This window comes from Gracilinanus agilis, chromosome 1, assembly GCF_016433145.1.
Source record: "Gracilinanus agilis isolate LMUSP501 chromosome 1, AgileGrace, whole genome shotgun sequence".
NCBI classification, from domain to species: domain Eukaryota; kingdom Metazoa; phylum Chordata; class Mammalia; order Didelphimorphia; family Didelphidae; genus Gracilinanus; species Gracilinanus agilis.
This window is the reverse complement of record NC_058130.1, coordinates 126,887,534-126,911,546: the sequence shown is the minus strand read 5'-3', so window position 1 is coordinate 126,911,546 and position 24,013 is coordinate 126,887,534. Positions and strand designations below refer to the sequence as shown.

General features: G+C 36.6%; 1 protein-coding gene across 1 annotated transcript in view; it reads right to left on the bottom strand.

Annotated features, from left to right (window-relative positions):
- Positions 1 to 584: 584 nt before the first annotated feature.
- GLIS3 (GLIS family zinc finger 3) overlaps positions 585 to 24,013 on the bottom strand; it is a 407,867-nt gene continuing 384,438 nt past the window's right edge. Inside the window, exons 7-8 of the mRNA XM_044677238.1 lie at positions 1,820 to 2,002; positions 585 to 1,583 (exon numbers count right to left, since the gene is read on the bottom strand). Of these exons, the coding sequence (XP_044533173.1) occupies positions 1,447 to 1,583; positions 1,820 to 2,002 (320 nt within the window). The 3' untranslated portion in view covers positions 585 to 1,446. The remainder of the gene's footprint in view (positions 1,584 to 1,819; positions 2,003 to 24,013) is intronic.

The following is a 24,013-nucleotide window of genomic DNA, read 5'->3' as shown; positions in this document are numbered from 1 at the left end:
TCTCGATTTCATCCCTCAATCCATATTCCTTGTCTCAAATTTCCTTCATTACCGCTTTTAACTGGTTTCCTACCAGATCTCTCCAAAGCTGTTAGAGAGGTGTTGGGGTGGATTGGGTCTGGACCAGCACTGGGGTTGGAGGAGGATATAGATAAGTGGGGAAGAGGTGGACAGAAGGGGAAAAGGAAGAACCAAGAATGAAGAGAACAGTGCAAGGCTAAAAGAGAAGGAAGGAGAGTATTTACAGAGTAACTGTTCACCTCAACTCCCATTAGTTTCCTCCTCTACCACATCTGGAACCTCACTTCTTCCTCTCACATCCCCCAGACTGCCTCAATCCATCCAAAGGCTTGCCAATGTCTCACCTGGCCAGAGCACTGAAATAGGATTTAATTTATCAATTTGTAGCCCATCTCTTGGCACAAGTTCCTTGGAGTGGGAGGCCCAAAGCTTACTGAATTAAGTCAGCTTTAAGACTTTGCATTCATTGCTGGAGGAGCACATCTAATATAATTCAGCCACTCATCCTCTGCTAACTATAAAATTGAAAGATCAAAGGACTTCCAAGCACTGCTGGGTCTGTGTGGGCAGGATTTTAAAGGATGAGGAAATACAAGTAGGGGTGCTTTATTTATTTATTTGGCGATGCCAGAAAGAGGCCACAGAAAAGTTGTTTTTTTTTTTTCCTGGTTGTTTGTTTTTTCTTTCTTTTAAGTGACAAAAAGGTGCCCTAATTCTTATAAGTGGAAGAATTAGCTGGGATAAAAGTAAATTGTCTTTCAAGTCACTGTACTTGGCAGATTCTTTTTATTCATTGCATAAAATAATGTAATTAGAAAAATAGTAAAAAAAAAGCAAACTACTGGTAAGCCTGTGGGTATAAAATGGGAGAGATGAACCAAGCTTGCTGGAGATACTGGGCCAGGTAGCATCCCTGGAGGGCCTCTGGGAGGTGGTGTCACCAAAGGCATCTGTCAGAAGCTCTATTTTTTTCCCTTTTGTGTTTGGCTTTGCTTAGCTGCAGAAGCACCACAGAGCTGTGTGCCTGGCATAGCTCTGTGCCTTAAGAGGCTTGTACTGTGCCTCTATGTCCTTGTGTGAAAAGACGATTGTCCCCAAACCAAGCCTGAATTTTTTCTTTCATGATTTCAGTGGTTCCATGGGAAAAGTCTCCCCAAAACAGCCACTTTCTCATTCAGTCTTTGAATTTCCTTTGAAAAGATAGGTGGGCTGTCCCAAGACTCAGCAAACCAAAGGAGAAAGAGGCTCGCCTGCTGACCTTCTGAAGGCTTGGTGAGGACCTGCATCTCTCCAGCCCTCTTTTGCAAGGATCCTTCTGTGCTCCTGGGCTGTGCATACCCGGGCACTCAGGGTCCTATCTGGGATGGAGGGAAGGGGATTTGAAGCAGAGGGTTTGGGGATGAGCATTAGATGCCAGGGTGGCTTTTAGCCTTCAGTATAGACAGAAGAAAGCTGGCTGGGGCAGCGATCCACAGCGCTGATCTGTAGGAAGGTAGCATCTTCAGATCCATTTCGGAGAGACTCACCAAAGATGCCAGTGGAACCTGATGGTAGATCATACACTGGAAGAGACAAGAGGAAACCAGTAATGATGAAGGGTGGCTTCATAACAGAGGCTGCCCAGTCAACAATACTTCTAAACAATAACATTAGCATGCAGGACCATTTAGGGTGAACTGGAGAGAAGTGAGGAGTCCCCATTAAAATACAAAGAATGGGGAAAAATGGCAGAAATAAAGGGAAATTTCCCCCTCTGAGAGTATGCCCCTGGGTCCTAAGCTACTAATGTCAAACAGACCTGTAATGCCTGAATGAGCAGAAAAAGCTCGGTGGAAAACATCGAATCCTGCCTGGCCCATGGATGCAGGGACAAGGCAATCTTCAAAGGAAGGCACCATATTGCAGGAGTTGCCATGGGCCATGTTTCTCTGAGGATCACTGTAATGCGGAGGACAAAATGTCTGCAGCTGCCCGTAGAACCCTGAAACAAAGAAATAACCTTGAATATATTGCAAAGCATGAAGGGAGCAACAAAGCATTAAAAAACAAGAATTCAAAGATCCCAATAAACTCACTCGGCTCCTGAAGGATACCCTTTAGAATTCCAATTCATTCCATTTCATTTCATTTCATTGCCATTTCAGTAATACCACTAGTGTTTGCCAAAATATGGAGGCAAGATGGTATAGTGGAAAGTTTATAATTGAATATCTACCCTTATATTTCTTCCATGTATGACCCCATAAAAGTCACTTTCTTTGGTCCTCAGTTTCCCTGTCTGTGAAAAAATAGGATATTGATTCATATATACATATATGAAAAAAATATATATATATATATTATTATAGTTCTAACCTTGATATCTAAATCAGCCTCATGAAGGTCATATTGTGGGTTTGTATATATTGTTCTTCTAGTTTGTCCACTTTGCATCAGTACATAAAAGTCTTCCCAGATTTCTCTGAAACCATTCTCTTAATAACTTATTTTTTTTTAAAACCTTACCTTCTGTCTGCCAATACTTTGTATTGGCTCCAAGACAGAAGAGTGATAAGGGCTAGGCAGTGGGGGTCAAGTGACTTGCCCAGGTCACACAGCTAGGAAGTGTCTGAGACCAGATTTGAACCTAGGACCTCCCATCTCTAGGCCTGGCTCTCAATCCACTGAGTCACCCAGCTGCCCCATTAATAACTTCTTAAAGAATATTAATATTCCATCACAACTTCTTCTGCCATTTTCCAATGAATGAACACCCTCAGCTTGAAGTCTTTGTATTTCAAAAAGATCTGTTATAAATATTTCTGTTCAAATAGTTCCATTTTTCCTTTTTTTTTAATCTTTTTGTGGCATAGACCAAGTAGAGATATCATTGGGTCAAAGTATATGCTCATTTTAATAGCTTTTTGTACATAGTTCCAAATTGCTTTCTAGAACAGTTCATGGATCCCTTATTATTGCATTAATGTACCTGTTTCTCCACAATCCATCTGGCATTTGTCATTTTCCTTTTTTTTTTATCCACTTTGCCAGTCTAATGTGTTACCTCAGAATTGTTTTAATTTGTGTTTCTCTAATTATTAGTGATTTAAATGAATTTTTCATGTTGTTTATGATAGCTTGGATTACTTCCTATGACAGATTTCTTTCCTCTACTAACTACTGGTTTGTATCCTTTTGTAGGATTTAAATGGCTGACTTGCCAAAAATTTAAGATTTAAATTAATATCATTAGTTCCAAGTATTATTTTTTATAAAGTTGATTAATAATGCCTTGAAGAAGAAGAAAGAAAAAAGGAAGTTCAAAGCCTAATATTCTAACGAAAGTATGACCACGTGTGTAAATTCTCCTGCCGGCTCTCAGCCAGCTTCAGCAGCCACCGTCAGGGAAAAAGAGAGAGAGAGGAGTGGGGTCACACCAAAATTTTATCCTCAGTAGATTCATGCAGTGTTAGCACACAAATGGGATGCTGGGTAAGAGAATCTTGGGGGGCAAATTCTATCCATACACTGAACATTTCTTATAAATTTTACTTAGTTTCCTGAATATCTTAGTAGTGAGTCCTTTATGAGAGAAACTTCTGCAAAGTTTTCCCCCCAATTTCCTACTTCTTTTCTAAATTTTAGCTCTGCTGGTTTTGTTTGTATAAAAACTATTAAATTACATTTAATCAAAATTTTCTATTTTACCTCCTTTGCACCTCTAATTCCTGTTTGTTCATGAACTTTTCTGTCAAAAAGTCTAGCAGCTCATTTCTTCCTTTCTAATTTGTTTATGATGACTGTCATCTTTTATGTCTAAATCTTGTAGCTATTTGGAGATTACCTTCATACATGATATAAGATGTTGTCTATATCTAGTTTCTGCTATATTACTTTCCAATGTTCCAGCAGTTGTTTTTTTTTTAAACAGTGAATTCTTGCCTTAATAACAGGAAGTTTACCAAACACAAGACTACACTGCTTGTTTACCTTATTAGTTTCACTGGTCAGCCTCTCTACTTTTTACCAATTAACAGTTTTGATGATTGTCTTTGTAGTACATTTGGCTAATAAGTTTCCTTCCTTCTTGCCTTTTTTTCATTAGTTGCCTTTATATTTTTGATCCTTTATTCCTCCAGATAAATTTTGTTGCTATTTTTTCTAGACCTACAAAGTAATCTTTTGGTAGTTTGGTAATGAATAAATTAGTTTAGGTAATATAATTTTTGATACATTATCTCAGTCTACCCACTAGTAATTTATATTTCTTCAATTCTTCAGATTATTTTTGGACTGAATATTTGAAAATGTTTTCCTATAGTTCTTATGTGTATCTTGGCTGATAGATTCCAACATATTTTATATTTTCTATAGCCATTTAAATTGAATTTATATTTCTAACTCTTTCTATTATATTTTGTTAATATACAGAAATATAGATAATTTGTATTTTTTTCTTATATCCTGCACCTTTGTTGATGTTGTTAATTATTTTCGTTTTTTTGTTGATGTTAATTTAAAAAAATTTTGTTAGTTGACTCCAGGTCTTGAAGTAAACCATCTTTTCAAATATAAAAAGTGATCATTGTTTTTCCTCTTTGCCTATGCTTGTTCCTTTGATTTTTCTTTCTTATCACTATATTTAGCATCTGTGACAAGGTAGTGAATACTAATGATGATAATGGACATTCTTGCTTTCTTCCTGATCTTATTGGACAATCTTCTAGCTTCTTGTCATTACTGATTATACAGGCTTTTACTTTTACATAGACACTACTTATCAATTTTAAGGTAGTCTTCATTTATTTTTGGGCTGTCTAGCATTTTTAACCAGAGTAGGTGTTATATCTAACAAAGGCTTATTCTATATCAAATGATATAATCATATAATTTTTGTTGTTTTTTATTTTAATGAAGTGTTTAGTTTATTAGTTTTCCAAATATTGAACTGGCCCACCATTCCTGATATAAATCTAGCCTGGTCGTTGCATATAATCTTTGGATATATGGTCTCATTTTAAATATTTTATTCAAATTTTTTTTGCTTTAATGTTTGTTAAGTGTTATGGGTTTATAGTTTTCTTTTTCTGTTTTGACTTTCCATAGTTAAGGCATCAAAGCCATAGTTGTATCATAAAAAGAATTTGGTAGGATTATTTTGCCTATTTTTTCCCCAAACAATTTTTGTATTACTAGAATTCATTGTTCTTAAATGCATATTAGAATTAACTTGTAAATCCATCTGGTCCTGGGGAGTTTTTCTTTGGGAATTCATTTTTGGCTTGCTTTTTCTAAGAGAGGTTTATTTAAGTATTGTATTGCTATTTTGTTAACCTAAGGATTTTGTATTTTTGTAAACATCCATCCAGTTTGCTTAGAGTGTCAGTTTTATTGGAATTTAGTTGGGAAAAACAGCACCTAATAATTGCTTTGTTTCTCCTTCATTGGTTATAGATTCACCTTTTTCATTTTCGATAATGGTAATTTTTTCTTTTTAAATTAAGTTAGCTAGTTGCTTACCTATTCTGTGATTTGTTTGTTTTCCAAAACAGATCCTAGTTTTATTTATTAATCCATTTTTAATTTCCATTTCATTAATATCTCTCTCTCCTTTTCTATTTTGCTACTTAATTTCCATTTTGCTACTTAATTGGGGTTTTATCATTTTTCGAGTTGCATATCACATTTATCATTCTGTTCTTTCTGTTTTTCATTAATAGAAACATTTAGAGATATAAAAATTTCCCCAAGTATGGCTTCTATTTCATCCCCAAATGTTGATATATTGTCTCATTGTTGTATCTTATTTTTGTTCCTATAATTTACTTTTTGACCTATCCATTCTTTAGGTTTAATTTACTTGGTTTTCAATTTATTTTTAACCATTGTTTCAAAGGTCCTTTATTGAAAATTATTTTCATTGGATTATGATTGGTCAGTAAAAGATGCATTTAATGATTCTGCTTTTCTATATTTTTATGATGTTTTTATGCCTTAATACATGGTCAGTTTTTGTGATGATATTATGTATGAATAGCTGAGATATAGGTATACTCCTTTCTATTCCCATTCAATATTCTCCAAAGGCCTATCATATCTAATACTCTGGAATTCTATTCAGGTCATTTTTGTTTAAAATTTCCTAGGTTTTAGACATTTAAATTGAGGTCCTACTATTATTGTTTTACTGTTGATTTTCCCATTTAGCTCACTTACCTTTTCCTTTGGGAATTTAGCATGTATGTTTAGTATTGATAGTAATTCTTTCTATGGTACCTTTTACAAAATGTAGTTTCCCTATTTATCACTGTTAATTTTGAGGGGGAAATTAATAATTTGTCCAGAGGAAGACAAATAAGATAATGAAGTAACTAGTTCATATCTTATGAGTATTGTTTGAAGGGGATAGGGATGATTAGAAAATATTTGGCAACATGATAGCTGTTCTCAATGATCTTTTAAAATCCTGACTTTGATATCTTAATATAATATATTATATATTAATTTGTACATATTAATATATAATATAATAAATATCTTAGATATTTATTCACAACTCTTCCTCATCTGCAAGCTTGACAAACAGAATCTACATCTATATTGAGTAAATGCTAGAAATCCAAGTAGAACCAATATCTTCTGGAAATTATTGATTCTTTTACAAAGGTATCCTCAAAATGAATTATCCATTGAAGTAGACCTCAGTAAATAGTTTCATGATCTGCCATGGCTAAAAAAATCATCACCTAATGACTTTCATTTAGCTTGACTGGTACTTGGAGAGTAGAGCTGGTCATTCACTGGGCTCTGACACAAAGCTTTTCTATGTTGATATAATCTGTCAGAACTCTGTTGGCTTAGCCTTCAAAGACCTAGCATCATAATGACAACCCTACATGGCATCAGAAGAAGATTTCACTGGAGAATTTAGTTGCAAAATATCTCCAATTTTAGCAGATATTTTTGCTTCCAAAAGGGAATGGGGAAGAGGAACCATGCAAATAAATAACTTTAATAAGTCACAGGGCTTTCAGCTCAAGTGAAACTGGCACTGTAATCACTGCAGCCAGTAGCATAATTTCCACTACATTGGTCCATTCCAAAGGTGTGGTCAGAGCAATCAATAACTGTGAATGCCTCCTTGAGTACCCTTGTTTTCAGCACATGTGCTCAGAGCTAATGAACTCCTAGGACTGGAAGAGAACTTAGAAATCATATAGTTATTCAAATCGATTTGGTTGCCCTGTCCAAGCCAGCAGAGAAATTCTTGCTATAAATTCAACCAGAGCCAGGGTCAGGAATCCATAGTCTAGGTGGGAGGATAGGTTAGTGGAAGGAAAAGATAGACTTTTTAAAAATCGTTACATGAAAAATAAAAATAATAAATCTAAAAATAAAGTCCAACCAATGGCCTTTCTTCCTCCTCCCCAGTTCATTAGGCTTGTTTACTGTTGTCCAAAAGGCACAGAGGGCACTTTCAAAAAAAACACTTCTTGGTTTCAGTATTATCAAAAACACTTATGAAACTCTTAAAAAAACCAACTTAAAATTATCGGCCTAACTACAGAAAACCAAAGAATGGCATGTGGCATTTTTAAAAAGGGGTACAGGGAAGGTCAGACAATCAATATAAGGGCAGCCTAGGGTACTCAGTAAAGAACAGTGATATAAAGGTAAGAGCACTAGATTTAGAGGCAGAGGACTGGGGTTTGAGCCTTTCTTGCTATGTATTTATGTGGCATGGTGGGAAAAGTATCAGACATACAGAATTGGGAGACTGTAGCTGGAATCCTAGCTCTAGCTTATATTATAGCTATGTAATGATGGCAACTTGCTTTTTATGTCTTTGAGCCTCAGTTTGATCATTGTTAAAATTGCAGAGTTGAGCTAGATTTTCTTCAAAGCCTTTTTTTTAAAACCTCCAAATACTATAATACTATGAAGCATAAGGGTCAAACACATGGCCTAAAGGTGGCCACAACATTCCCGAATATGGTCTGAGCCATATTAAAATCTAATTGGTGGGGCAGCTAGGTAGATTAGTGAGTTGAGAACCAGATTTTAAAACTGGAGATTCTGGGTTCAAATCTAGCCTCAGATACTTCCTAGCTATGTGACCCATTTACCACTCTTCTTCCTTAGAACAAATATTGATTCTCAGACAGAATGTAAGGGTTTAAAAAACAAAAACAAACAAAAATATAATTTGAAAATATTTTACTAAATCAAAATACAGTAGAATATACACAATATTGGTTTTCTAAGTCAATAAGCATGTGTAGTGATCTTTGGATCATGTTGTCTCTTTGTCCAATGCTGCATCTTTCAGTAGAATATAAATTCCCAATAGAATGTAAGTTTCTTTTTTTTAAAGTAAGTTAATTTAGATATTGTCATTTTTATTATCTAAGTACACAACATAAGACTCTCTTTCTATGAAGACTGGTTTGTAGTTGTGTTAATTTCTTTCCTTATTAGGTAGACTTGAAAGAATTTTAGAGATTCTATAGCTATTTTTTTAAACCCTTAACTTCTATGTATTGGCTCCTTGGTGGAAGAGTGGTAAGGGTGGGCAATGGGGGTCAAGTGACTTGCCCAGGGTCACACAGCTGGGAAGTTTCTGAGGCTGGATTTGAACCTGGACCTCCCATCTCTAGGCCTGACTCTCAATCCACTGAGCTACCCAGCTGCCCCCGAATGTAAGTTTCTTGAAGACGGAACTGTTTTATTTCTATCTTCATGTCCCCAGGTCTTAACACAATGACTGGTAGTCAGCCAATAAACAATTTTTAAATATCTACTGTAGACCAGGCTCTGTACTAAGCCATAGGAATACAAAGAAAGGCAAAAGACAATCCCTATCTTCAAGGAGTTCATAATAATAATAAATTGTGAAACAATTTACAAATTACTCAATTCAAACAAGCTCTATGGACAATAAAAAGGAATAGTCAACAGAGATTACAATTAAGGCACTAGAATTAAGGGAGATTAGAGAATATTTTCTATATAAGGAGGGATATTAGCCAGGAGGTAGAAATGAGGAAGAAAAATGTTCTAGATATGGGAGACAGCCCAAGAAAATGGCTGGAACTGAGACCTGTAGTGTTTTGTTCATGGAATGACAGTGGGGGCTGGTGTGCCTGGGAGAGCTGTGTGGGAAGGCAGAAGGAGTCTAGTGAGTATACAGTAGTACTTATTATGTTCACTACTTACATGTTTAATAAATGATTGTAGAATTGGAAATGAACTAAGTGGAGAAAAAAGTGAACCAATGCTAAAAGCCTGCATATGAATTTGTATGACCTTCGTTGTATCATACACTTAGATTTTAGCTTCTAAAAGATTTTCCTGAGGACCAAATGAGATGACATGCATAAAACACTTTCAGATCTAAAAGAGATATCTAAATGGTAATAATGAGAGCTATTATCATCATCAGCTGGTCATTTGAAATATCCACAAGAATGAATCTAGAGAAATATACATGAAATTCTTTAAAATGATGTCTTGAGACACATGTACAAAGGAAACATCATTCTCACTAGAATGAATTCAAGTAGTGAAGAAAAAGAAATTAGTTGGTTGTCTCCTACAAAAATAACAGGTATTAGTTATGTTATTTTAATGATAATTTGAGTGAAATTGTCCTGGGGCAGCTGGTGTAAGCCACACACTGTGTCTAGTCATTCTGCTGAGCACAGGCATGTCTAGTGCTGTTTTTCTTACCAATGGTGCTAAACCATCTAGGCCTGGAGAGTGGAATAAGTAAATGTTAGTGGTTAGAGGCAGAGCTGGCAAACCCCTTCTTTCTTGGTGGCATGGCTTTTTCTTGCCAAGTAGAAGAAAAGATGTGCACTTCTAAGCTTTATGATTCTAATTATTTTCCTTAGGGACTATAATTTTGTGGGCTCCTTGAGGAAGTATAGCATTTGGAGCCATGCCACTGATACACAAACTAAAAAGAAAAATTTGGTGCTTATTAAGTGAATGTGCATATAACCTGGTGACAGAATGGGAAAGCAGCAAACCCAAACTCTAACAAACTTCAGCTTTGGAAGCTGGTCCTTAAGAGAGTCCCTACTCCCTGCCCTGTCATTTTTCACTCATCTTTCTGATATAGTCAGGGATCCAAAAGGGAAAAGAAACATTCCTAGCATGCCCTATCCAGGCTTCCATATCAGGGCAACTCAACAATGACTAAAAATCTCATCAATTAATGTGGACTCAAGAGTTTTCCTATTTAATTCAACAACTCTTACGTACCTACTATGTGTAAGGCACTGTGCTAGGCAGTGGGGATATGAAGGCAAAAACCTAGTAGTCTCTGCCTTCAAGGAGCTTAAATTCTATTAGATGATAAAATACACAATAAGAATGAAGATACCTAAAATAAAATAATTTGAGGAAGGAAGAGGGAGTATTATTAGTGACTGGGGTAAAACTTTTATATGCAGTATGTGCCCCCTAAGTGGTGTCTTGAAATAGGATAAAGAATCAGAGAGGCAGATAGGAAAAGAAAGTGAACTCTAGGCTTCAGGGAAGATAATCGGCTTGGAAAAATGCACAGAGAATCATAAACAAGGGAATAATGATCCAGTTTGGTTCAAATATGGCATGTCAGTGTATGAAGGGTATTAAAAAACAATAAAATTGGAAAGGTGGATTGGAGTCAGATTGTGTAGGTCCTTAAATGCCAAACTGAATAGGACATGTTTCATCTTATGTGTAGTAGAGAAGCATTAAGGGTTTTATAAAGCAAGAGCGACATTGGATCATGCAGGTACTTTAGGTAGATCATTATGGAAGCTTTATAGAGGATGGACTTAAGAGAAGAGGGACTGGAAACCAGGAGACCATTTATTAGTCTATTATGATAGCCTAGGCAAGAGTTAATAGGACCTGCATTAAGGTAGTAGCCTTGTGAATGGAGAGAAGAGGATGGATATGAAAGATATGGAGGCAGAAATGAGCAATACTTGGCAATGGATTGGTTATGAGAGATGGAGAGATAAGAGTTAAACTCTAATGTTAGAAACGTGAACAACTTGGGGAATCTTTGTGCCCATTATTTGCTAATGCTGAACCAGAACTATGTATGGCCCTAAGCTGTATGCATGCTCATCAAAGCTGCTGATGATAGAAAGCTGGGAAAGAGAGTTAAAAACATCAGATGGTAGATTGAAGATCCAGAAATATCTTGATATTGGGATGAATTCATAAAGATGAACTTCAATAGGGATAAATGTAAAATTTCTAAACATCAAATTCCCAAGTAGTAGATGAGGAAAATGGGGCTAGACAGTAGATTGTTTACAAAAAGATCTGTGAGTTTTATATAAGGATCAGTACATAGGATCTTATATTTAGAAGTGGATAGGATTTCAGAGGCTACTGGGTTCAACTTTCTCCTTTTACAGATAAGCAATTGGAGGCACATGGACTTTAAGGGAACTGCCCAGTATCACAGAGCTAGTAATTGTAAGGTGAGATTTTAACTTAAACCTTTACTCAAAGTTTAGTGCTCTGTCTACTATGCTACCCTGCTTCCCACTTTAAGAATATTTATTTCCTCCATGAATTTTTCTCTAGTGTAAGCAATATATGTATTGCTTCATAACACGATGAACAGGGAAATACATATTATAATATAGGTACAACCTATATCATATTACCTACTTTCTTTGGGAGGGAATATGAGAGAAGAGGGAAGGATGGGAGACAGATTTGGGGGCATGGCTACTGTGAGAATTTGTTTCTCTTGGATAAGCATATTTCTTATGATTTGTTAAATATTTGTAGTAAATTATATGTATTATAGCATGATGTTACATATTATATTGTTACATATAAAAATAAATGAGAACAAGACAAGAAAAAATCATATTAGAATGTGAGAATCCAGAGAAATTAGTTAGTTTGGGGAGGATTAGAAAAGATTATGAAATTTAGTGTACATAAAATAATTTTGGAAAGAATCTTCCAAAAAAAAGAATTCTATTTAGCTTGTAGTATAAACAACCATAGGATGCAGAATATAATAAGTATCTTTGAGTATCTGGATGTTGTGTTTTACCCCAGTGGGCAAAACTAGGAGCCATGCATAGATATTGCAAAGAGGTAATTTAAAGCTAGATGTTAGGGGAAATTTCCGAACAATCAAAGATACTTACTAGTAGAATGGTCTGCCCTGTGAGGAAGTAGGCTCCCCTACTTGGAGGTTTCTCCAGAGAGTTTGGATGACATTTGTGGAGCATGTGTTGTAGTGGCAATTCATTTCCCATTTGGATTGGATAAAATGGTGGTTGAAGTCTTTTTCAACTCTAAAATTCTTTGATATTTGTGATGACTATATTGGGGAAAAGAAATGGATCAAGGAAATTCAAGATAGGGGGAATAATGACTGATAACAGAGAGAAGGTAGGACTGGTCAATTTTTTTTATTTCTTTTTCTATGCCCAGAAGAAAGATCTTTGGGTTGGGAAGAACTTAACCAAAGTGGCTAACTGGGAGTCAATACCCAAGCAAACAGATGATAACGCAGAATAGGCGATATTATTTTAATGAATTCAAGGCACTAGGCCCTGTCATAGTTTCTGTTAGGGCACTGGAAAAAAATTACAAATATAATTACTGAACTACTGTCAATGATCTGTGGAAGATCACAAGCAAGGGAGAGGCGCTATAAGGCTAGTGAATCACAGATATTGTCCTAAGTTTCACAAAAGAGAAGGGAACAGACCCTGAAAGCTATTGGCTAATGACTTGGATCTTAATTCCTGGCAAACTCTGCAATAAGTTATTAAAGGAATGTTTATTAAGACCCAAAGTGGTGATCTCAAAGTCAACATGGTGCTAACAAGAGCAGGTCATGTCAGACTAACCTCATTTCCATTTTTGACAGGCTAACTGGACTAATATATCGGGGAAGTGGTGTAGATAAATATTTACCTAGATTTCCAGCAAATGATTTACTAAAGTCTCAATATTATTCTCGTTGAAAAGTTATAGGCTAGGCAATAACATAGATAAAGTAGGTCTGAATGGCTACACCTATAGAGTAGTTATGAATTGGTTAGTGTCAAACTTAAGAAGTCTTATTAATGACACAAATGTAAATGGGATACCTAACATGTAGGACGCTAAACTCAGGATCCCACGAGATATTGATAAGTCACAACATGTTCCCAATCTAATAAAATGGCATTTACAAGTAACAAATGTAAAATATTCTATGTGGATTAAAAAAAACCAACCTCATAAAACCAAGATGATAGAAGCATGGCCAGAAAGCAATTGCTCTGAGAAAGAGATCTTGGTATTTCAAAGGTCTGTAGTCTCATTATACCCTGTGCATGGTGCAATGTAGTTGCTAAGACAAACTAATGAGCTTTTAGGGTTGCACTGAAAGGCACAGGGTCCAAAAAGAGAGGGGCAACTTTCCAACCGTATGATGCATTCTTTAGACTCAAGCAAGTATGTTGTGTTAGTACTGAATGTCACAGTTTAGGAATAATATCAACAACCTAGAACATGTCCAGAGGACTGTGGCTAGGATATCAAGGGCTTTGCAATTACTTTCCAAGACTATCCATTGAAGTAACTCCGGGTGCTCAGCCTAGAAAAGAGCAAACTCAGTTGAAATATTATAGTTATTTTTAAATATCTGAAGGGCTAATATGTGGAAGAAGGATTAGATCTGCTTGATTCCAATGGAAGCTGAACAAATGTAGACTTAGGGTAGATATGAGAAATGATTTTCTAACAATTAATTATATTAAAAAATGGACTGGGTTGTCCCCTTACTGATAATTTTTAGGCAAAGTCTTGAAGTTATTTTCAAGTACTCTGACTTCCAATCAAGTAGGATTATGTCACAGCCAGTATTCAGATTCACAGTTTGTTCAAGAAACATGTCCATTTTTATGATCAACTCTGACCTATGATAATTCTTGAAAATCATCTGGCATACGTTGGACAGGTTAGTCAGCCTAGCTAAAGTAGTAAATCATTATGTGCCAGGTAATGCACATCACCATCACCTCCCTAACTTGATCATACCTTCCACTTCACAGTGGTTCTGAGCTCCTTTAGGCTATCATCCAAACTCCATTCCCCATCCTCTTCAATATGTGTCTGCTTTCACTGTGCTGTTTTTAATACCTACTATATAGACAAATTTACTTTCATCTTCAATCTTTTCCTTTTCCCCTCCCTCCATCTTATGGTTATCAATGTGACCTGGCTCCCCTTTGATGACAACCTCTGTGGCTACTCTTTCCCAACACTGACTGTATTTTCACTCATTAACCTTGATTGACTGATTGAGTTGGGGGAGTTAGAATACTCCTTGCCACCTATTACCATTTTCAGGTTCTCTTTTATCACCTTCACTCAGTAACATCTCCTTCTTTTAGGTCTGTTCAGTTCACATGTTCTACCCAGTCAAAATTCTGTTACTTATGGTCCATAGACTTCCAGAACACTCTTTTTCCCCCCAAAGAATTCAGTGTTTGATTCACAATCTTTCTCTTCTCCCTAATTTCTGCTGTCATACTAAGGCACTTCAATATTCATATTGACCCTCTCTCAAACACTGTAACCTCCTATTTCCTCAATTTACTCCTCCACATTACCTTGGTCACACATAAAGATGGTGACTTTTGATACTGCCATCATCCACAAATGTACCACTTCCATTTCAAGAATTCTGAAATTCCCTTAACCAATCACAATCTATTGATTTACCACTTCTCCCTCTTGTGTCCTTACCTCTCTTCCAGGCTACTAGGCTTGAACTAACCTTTCTCTCTTCTTTCTCCCAATTTGATCTCTTGGTAAACTAGTTTGATTCTATACTGGTAGAATCCCTGGTCCCATTATCATATCACCAGTTGTGTCCTGTTAAGCTTCCGCCCCATCATCCACTATCTCTGTGTAGGAACACATGTTTTCCTGAACAAAGGTGAAGAAAATTATGCAATTTTTCTGCCTGGATCCTTTACAAACTGATGCCACAATTCCTTAACTGGTCCTCATTGATGCAAAGCCATCCTTCTACACTTCTGTTATTGTCATTATTCCATACTTCACAGCAGTTCTTTCAACCCTTTTCATCCTTTCTCACACCTCCCATTGTTCCCCTCAATCTCTCAGCTGAGAAACTTGCTCATAATTTACTGAACAATTCAGGCCATTTTTTGAGTTGCTCTGTGAGCTCAGTGACACTCAAATGTCTTCTGCCACTTTTTTCTTCTTCATCTCTCTCTACTGTCTGCTTCCCTACTGCCCATAAACATGTCCACATCTCCCCCATCCTCCAAAATCCTCACTTGATCCTTCCATCCCTGCTAACTAGCATCCCACACTTTTTCTACTCTTTAAGGTTAAATTCTGTTAAAAAGCTGTCTTTGACAGGTGCCTGCACTTACTTTACTTTCCCTCTCTTTCTCAGCACTATAATCTGCCTTCTGACTTTATTATTTAACCTAAATTTCTCTCTCCAAAGCTGCCAATCTCTTCATTGCCAAATCGAATGCTTGTTTCTCAATACTCATTTTCCTTGGCTTTTCTCTAATCTTTGACATTGTTGATCATCCTCTTCTCCTTGTTATAATTCTTTCCTCTAGATTTTCTCTTCCTGTCTATCTGGCCTCTTGTCAATCTCCTTCCCTGGATCCTACATCCTGGTCCCTCTTCTCTTCCATCAAGAGCCTTATATTCTACTTTATGGAATTCATATTCTGCCTTTTACACAAAAAATGTTACTCAACATATTTATGTCCTCATTGTTTCTAATCTAGTGAGTACTTAATAAATGCTTTTTCATTAATTAATTCAGTAGAAAATATAACTGGCCTAGAAAATGAAAGGTTTCTTGGTTTGGGAATGTTCTTAAGGTTCATGCCTGAACATCCTCATCAAAGTGGATCTCTTCCTGTTTGCCAGAAATAGTGACAATACCCCTTGTCTCAGTCTATACATGTAGAAAACTTGGGAAGGTCTCTTAGCTTGTGTGTTTGGAAGACAGATTTTCCCCCCAGAACTGAACCAGTTAGCAAAGCACTTGAAATAAATACAGTATTGGCAAATTATTCCAGTATCTTTGCAAAGAAAAACCCCAACCAGACAGAGACTAACATTTCATCTGGTATTGCAAGATAAAGTTAAAATGAGCTCATGATTTAGACATAAAGGGTGACACAATAAACAAATTAGGGGAACATGGAAAATTTGACAGTCAGATCTATGGGCAAGGGAAGAATTTATGACCAAAGAAGAGATAGCATTATAGGATCTAAAGTAGATAATTTTGATTACATTAAGTTTGAAATTTTTCATGCAAACAAAACCAATTTAGCCAAGATTAGAAGTAAAGTGGACAACTGGGGGGAAATTTTTACAAGTTTCTCTGATAAAGGCCTCATTTATCAAATATGTAAAAATGGGATCAAATTCATAAGAATACAAGTTATTCAATCTCCAGTTGAAAAATGGTGACAGGATGTGAACGGGCAGTTTTCAGAAGAAGAAATCAAAGTTTTTTATAGTCATATGAAAAAATATTCTAAAGCAGAGAAATGCAAATTTAAAAACTTCACACCTATAAGACTGTCTAATATGGCAAAAAAGGACAATTATAGATGCTGGAGGCTTAACTAGTTGACTTCTAAGGTCCCATTCAACCTCAGATCTAAGATACTATGACCTCCAATGTCCATACCTTTGCACAGGCTATTTATCCTTCAGCTTGGAATGTATTTCTCAAGATCTCCTCACTTCTTTTACCTCCTAAAATTCTTCTTTCTTTCAAATTTCAGTTAAAAGACCATTTCCTTCATTAATGCCTTCTTGATTCCCTTACCTGCTAATAAACTCCTTGTTTAATTAATTTATTAAATTAATTACCTTGCTCTTGTCTTCTCCCCAAAGTACCATGTAAGCTCTTTGAGGGCAGAGCTTTCTTTAGTCATTGAATCTCTAGTACCTAGCTTTGTTCCCAGAACATGAGGCCCTTACTAAATGTTTTTTTACTAATTGATCACAGATATATGCAATGTACTTATATGTGTGTAGGAAGTTTCCAAATAATTTTGAATTATCCAGATAATTTTCCTAATTCTTCACTTAAGTGGATTTTCTGCCCTGAGAGTGGGTATAATGGGCCTTGCACAAAATTTGGGGGATCATAAAACCAAGTTGGGGTGGGGTACGGTGAGGTGTGGGAGTCAGAGAGTCAGGGTCAACCAAGAAAGAAGCAAAGATCCAGTAATCATTTGGTAAATCTTAAAAGCCTAGGGTATGTCATTTAGCAACATAAGCCTGAGTGTGGGTCATGGATCTGAGGGGGGCCAATCCAAGCCAAGGCCTGACCTTCTTTGTTCTATTAAAATGATTTGACACAATGGCCTCATTACCAGTAAGCCAGATGGTGCTGATGTGTTGTTTTGATTTAAATATCCTCCCTCCACCCATTTTGGCTCCTTTTCCTCCTTACTTCTCCACTCTACACCCAAACCAACAATCCCTTGTGTTTATAAGAAAAATCTCAGTTGCAAATTTGGGGATTACAAAATCGACTTTGACGTGGACATGATCAACCCATAAGATTCAAATGAAGCAGTCACTTAAACATGCTTATTTCAAAAGCACTTCATTTGCTTTTAAGAGCACCAATCTTTAGAGACAGGAATTTATGAGTTTGGGTCATAAATCAAGCAGTTGTTCTCTGTAGTGATGACACCAACTTCCCAAACGAAAAGAAATATTTATAAAATATAATAAAAGTTATAACTGTGGGCTCAAAATACTTCTAGGAGCTGGTTCTTACCTAACATAATTGGCAACACACAAACCAATGGAAACTCCCTTTTTTATTTAGCAGAACTTGGTTTGAATTCCTTGTAAGAAAACCCAGTGGAGGTTTTTCCTAAATGACACTAAGATAGGCTGGTTTTGAGGAAATAAGGGAAACTTTAAAACACTCAAATATGAGTGTTATTTTCTGGGTACTTATTAGACTTGTTCATCTCTATTTTACTAAAATTGGATACTCAGAGAACAGATATTTTTGGAGTTAGGATCAGTTTGTTATGGGAACTGTCACCCTTCCAATGGGCATTAGAGTTACCACTTCTGGTTGAGGTTAACCTTATGAAGGGACCCTGCTATAAATAAGGGCTTCCAGATGATACAATTCATCATCTAGGGACTAATACTGTGAAATGATGAAAAACTTCCTTACTGGTTACAGATTGTAGTGTTTTGTAGTTGTTCAACTGTTTTCAGTCATGTTTGACTCTTCTTGACCCCTTTTTGGGGTTTTCTTGGCAAAGATACTAGAGTGGTTTATCATTTCTTTCTCCAGCTTTTTTTACAGATGAGGAAACTGAGGGAAAAAGAGTTAAGTGACTCGCCTAGGGTCACACAGTTAGTGTCTGAGGCCAGATTTGAACTCCTTACTCCAGACCTAGTACTCTATCCACTGTACCACCTAGATGGCTAGGAGCTTAGTAAACAGCAGAAGTAAAAAATGGAGCAGCCTTTCCCACACCTTTTTATTTCCTCTACTGCTTTGAATTATGTAGGACTATTGAACTTCTCTGGAGTGTTGGGTAGCATAGAGATGATTGGTCCCATTCTCCTGCCCAGCTTCCACAGAGCTAGGGTGCACTGCAGCTAAACTGTGTTCAAAACTTCCATGTAATTGTCTGGAACTTAGAATGGTAATTCCCAGGATGCTCCATGGAGGGACTGAGGTGGGGGGAGGTGTTGGCTCTTGCTCTAATAGGATCACAGATTTATAGGAAACTGAAGTGTAAAAAAGTGAAGAGGATTGCTAATTAGTGGTAGATACAGGATCAGATTCCAGTTTAATCCAATCCACTCCAATAATGTACTTCTTAAGTACTATCTAGGCAATGGGGCAGAGTAGTCAGAGTTGGCTTTGGAGTTGAGAAGATCTTTTTTCAAGTCCTGGATCTACCCATCTGAATGTATGACCCCAGGAAGCTTACTTCTGAGTGCCCAAGTAACTCTAAACTTATTTGGAAGGTACCCATAGAAACTGGCAGAACTTCTTCACACATGGGTGAAGTCACAGTTTCATTTAGAAGAAAAAATGTAGAAGGTACTGTTAGGTGCCAGAGATGCAGAGACAAATTCCCTAATCTCTAACTTTGATACTCTTTTGTCTGCAAATCTAGAGCATTGCATTGCTTCTCTAGACAAGAATTTTTTTTCTAAACACCCCTTAACACATATGTATTATAGAATCACAAGAATCCATTACAATAGGGAAAATGAAGGGAGAGTTAACGAGTACAGTGGATAAAGTATCAGGCTTGGCATTAAGAAGATTTGGGTTCAAATCTGGCCTCAAATACTCCCTAACTCTGTGACACAGGGCAAGGCACTTAACTCCTTTTGGCTAGCCCTTGTCATTCTTCTATCTTAGAACTGATTCTAAAACAGAAGGCAAAGGTTTAAAAAGAACAAAGAATAGGGAAAATGAGTCAGGATGCTATGGGAGGTTAGAGCTGGGAAGTCCCTTTAAAATAATCTAATTCAATTCCAATGTGATTTAGATGAGGAAACTGAAGTCCAGACCAGGAAAATGACTTCTCTAAAGTCATATTGTGTGTTAGTGGAAGAGCTGAGATTAGAACTCGGGCATCTTTGCTGGGCATTCAGAAACTGAACTCGCTCTTTGGACTGGAAACCAAACAATCAGGTCCTGAGAAAGGACAAGGTGGCTCAGGATTAAGAGATCACTTGCCATGGGAAATTCTAATTTCTTGTGTAATTGTGACTATCATATAGAATATATATGGGGATGGGCCTAGACCCCAGTCACTTATAGGGTTGTACACATTCAGCACTGTAAAGGACTCGAGAGGAAAAGTTGAGAGAAAAGTAGAGAATTCTTATTTTGTCCAAATGAATCCTCTCTTCAGTCCTTTAGACCATGGGTTCAAGGGGTTTGTGAACTTGGGAGGAAAAATTGCACCTTTATTTTCAATAACATTTTGCTTCATTGTGATCTTGTGTGTTTTAGAGTATACATTCAAGAACATTGTTCTAAGAAAATCTTCACCAAGGGCCATAATGGGTCCAGACACAAAGAAGGTTTAAGAGCCTTTCATTTAGAGGGAGACATGTAGAATATATGTGGTGTCTGAATGTATGTGCTAATTCGATTATGGTTCCAAAAGTTCAGTCATAAGTTGGTTGTTTAGAACCATTTTTAATAGAAACATTATAAATAATTAACCTCCCAAGGCCATTTTTTCAATAATGGAGATTCAGAATTACTATAAGAGTACAACTATAGGACCTAAACATCCCACATCACACCGTTTCAATGGGGAAATGCAATCCAAATTTTAACTCCAAGTTCCAAACTGTGAGAATCATGAAACATCACAGTCTCTGAAGAATGGAAATTGAGAATTATCCTGTGAGAAATTCATTCATTTGGGTTCATCTTTAAACATGCTACTATTCATGGGGAAAGGGCAGCCAGGTAGTACAATGGTTAGAGTATAAGCCTTGGAGTTAGGAAGATGTAAGTTCAAATCTCGTCTCAGACATTTATCAGCTATGTGATTCTAGCTAAGTTATTTAACCCTGTTTTCCTCAGTTCCCTCATTTGTAAAATGAATTGGAGAATGAAATGGCAAACTGGTCTAGCATCTTTGCCAAGAGAATCCCAAAGAGGGTCATGAAGAATTGAATATGACTAATGGACTAAACAATTCACAGGAAGGGAAATAAATTCAATGCCTCTTAGAATTCTTGTAGAAGGAAGTTACACAGTTAACACCTCCTACAGGAAGCCTTTCTAAATCCTCTCAGTTGTTGGTTACCTTTTTATATCTCATAATTACTTAAGGTTATAGATTTAGAATTAGGAAAGACATCACAGACCAAGCTTCTAATTTTATACTTGCAAAAAGGCAATCACTTTACTCCTTTCCGGCAACTATTCCAAATTTTCCTTTTTCTTCTCAAATCTCCCATGACATTTCATGTCCCTCATAGTTCAGGATCTCTCATATTTTACTGATAAAAATAGAGACCATTCACTGTGAGTTTACTCCTTCCTAGACCTCTCAAAACCATCCAACACCATCCTATATTCTCTTGCTCTTTTCTCTAATTCCTAATGAAGAGTTGGCTCTTCTAACCAAGGTTACCTTCTCTATTTGTAACCCTCATCCCATTTATTCTTATCTTTTCCAGTAGCTTATTCTTTAATTTTCAATCTCTCCTATTCTGCTAGCTCTTTCCTTTTCTCCTAGTCCTTAAAAATATATAAAAACCCTTTATTAGGCTCTACCATTCCTTCAAGATATCCTGTATCTTTTCTCCCTTTCTCAAACTCTTAGAAAAACCTATGTATAGTTAGTGCTTCTAATTTCTCTCCTTTCATTATCTCTAACCCTAACATCTCCATTTTGGCTTCTGTACTCATCACTTAACAACCTGCTCTTTCCAAAATTATCAGTAATATCTTAATTGCCACATCTTATGGGTTTTTCTCAGTCTCATCTTTCTTGACTTCTCTGTCACATTTAATACTCTTGACCACTGTTTCTTCCATTTCATTCTCTCCTCTTTGAATTTTCATGACACTTCTGGTTCTTGCCTACTAGTATGACTGCTCCTCCTCAGTCTTCTCTTTTATATTACTGTCCATATCATCCCCCCTCACTATCAATATATCCCAAGGATCTGTCTAGGACCCTCTTCCATTTTATACTCTTGGTGAGCTTCATAAAGCCCATCCCATAAGTTTATCATCTCTGTGTTGATGGTGCTTAGATCCATATATCAAGCCTCATTCTCTCACCTCTGCTTTGGTCTCCATCACCCGTTGCTTTTTCTATATTTTCTAATTCAATATTCTATAGACATCTTAAGCTCAACATATCCCAAATAGAGCTCATTACCACTACCTTCTCATATACCTCTCTCTCTCAAATTCTGATATTTTTGTCAAGGGCACCACTACCAGGTTTCCTACCTCTATGTGATCCTCCATTTCTCACTTTTGTTTATCATACATATCTAGTCAATTGCCAGATCTTATCTCTCTATTCATACAACCACCATCTTTGGATCCTCATCACCTCTCACTACTGAATTGTAATAGCGTCCTACAGGTCTCTGACTCAAATTTCTCCCCATTCTAAACCATTTTCCATAAAGCTGCGAAGCCGAATTTCCCAAAATGAAGGTCTGATCCAGGGTACTTCCTTTCTCAATAAACTCCAATGGCTCCACCTTATCTTTAGAAACAAATAGAAATGCTTCAATTTGATGTTTAGACCTCTTTGTAACCTGACCCCAACCTAGTTTTCTAAACTACTTATACATGATTCCTCTTCACATACTGTATGGTTCAGCCTTACTAGCCTTCTTAATGTTCCTTATCCATGTCCTTCTTCTCTCTATGCATTTCCCAGGCTGAATCCTATGACTAGAATGCATTGCTTCCTTTTCTTACAATCCTTTACTGTCTGTGCTACCCCCTATGAACAACTTTGAGAGTCTCTCCAGCTACCAATGCCCCCTCCCAATAATTGTCATCGAATAAGAGGTGTTGACCTGGAAGAGATCCTAGAAAATTTGTCTAGTCTAGCTCCTTCATTTTGCAGATGAGGAAACAGAGGCCAAGAGAGACTTGTCCAAGGTCATCTACTACTAAATATCAAAGCTATGATTTGATTTTGATTCTCTGATGGGAAGTCCAGTGTACTCTTTCTTATAAACAGATATTTTGATATACCTACATATGTTGTTTGCCCTAGTAAAATTATTATTTTTTTATTTTTTTTAGAAAAATTTTCCATGGTTACATGATTCATGTTCTTTCTTTCCTTTCCAACTTCCCTTCCCATGACATGCATTTCCACTGTTTTACATGTGTCCTTGATCAAGACCTATTTCCATATTATTGATAGTTTCACTGGGGTAGTCATTTAGAGTCCTGCATCCCAAATCATATCTGCAACAACCCATGTGTTCAAGCAGTTGTTTTTCTTGTTTTTCTACTCCCATAGTTTTTCCTCTGAATGTGGATAGCATTCTTTCTCATAAGTCCCTCAGAATTGTCCTGGGTTATTGCATTGCTGCTAGTAGAGAAGTCCATTACATTCAATTTTACCACAGTGTATCAGTCTCTGTGTACAATGTTCTTCTGGTTCTGCTCCTTTCACTCTGCATCAATTCCTGGAGGTCATTCCCGTTCACATGGAATTCCTCCAGTTCATTATTCCTTTGAGCACAATAACATTCCATCACCAAAAAATAGCACAATTTGTTTAGCCATTCTCCAATTGAAGGGCACCATCCTCGTTTTCCAGTTTTTTGCCACTACAAAGAGTGTGGCTATAAATATTTTTGTACGTGTCTTTTTCCTTATGATCTCTTTGGGATATAAACCCAGCAATGGTATGGCTGGATCAAAGGGAAGACAGTCTTTTAGCACCCCTTTTCCCTAGTAAAATTATAAATTCCTCAAGGGCAGGAAATATTTCACTTTTATCTCATATCCCCTGAGTCTGACACAGTCCCTGGCACATAGAAGGCAATTACCAAAAGCTAATTGATAAATTTATTGATCACAAGTGGTTAGTATAATGCCTTGATTGTAGCAGATGTCAAATGAATGTTGATTGATTAGTTTTAAAAAAATCATCAAAAGTGTTAGTGACTTAGAATAGGTTTTTTGGGATGTTGTTGCAGGAAAGGAACTAGGGTGAGTTGCAAATTTGCCCCCCTGCGTAAGTGAAAGGGTGCTGAAAAGAGGAAACTGTCTGAATTGGGGAGAAAAGGGGTGCTGGAAGACAAATGTCTTTGACTGTAAAACCAATAATCATAAAGTGAATGGACCGACCAATATGTGTTAGGATGTCCTCTTTTACAAATGAGCATATTTATTATCCATATTTAAATGATGTGCCTTGGTGGGCTGTAACCCAGTCAATTCAGTATCAAAGCTTTTTCC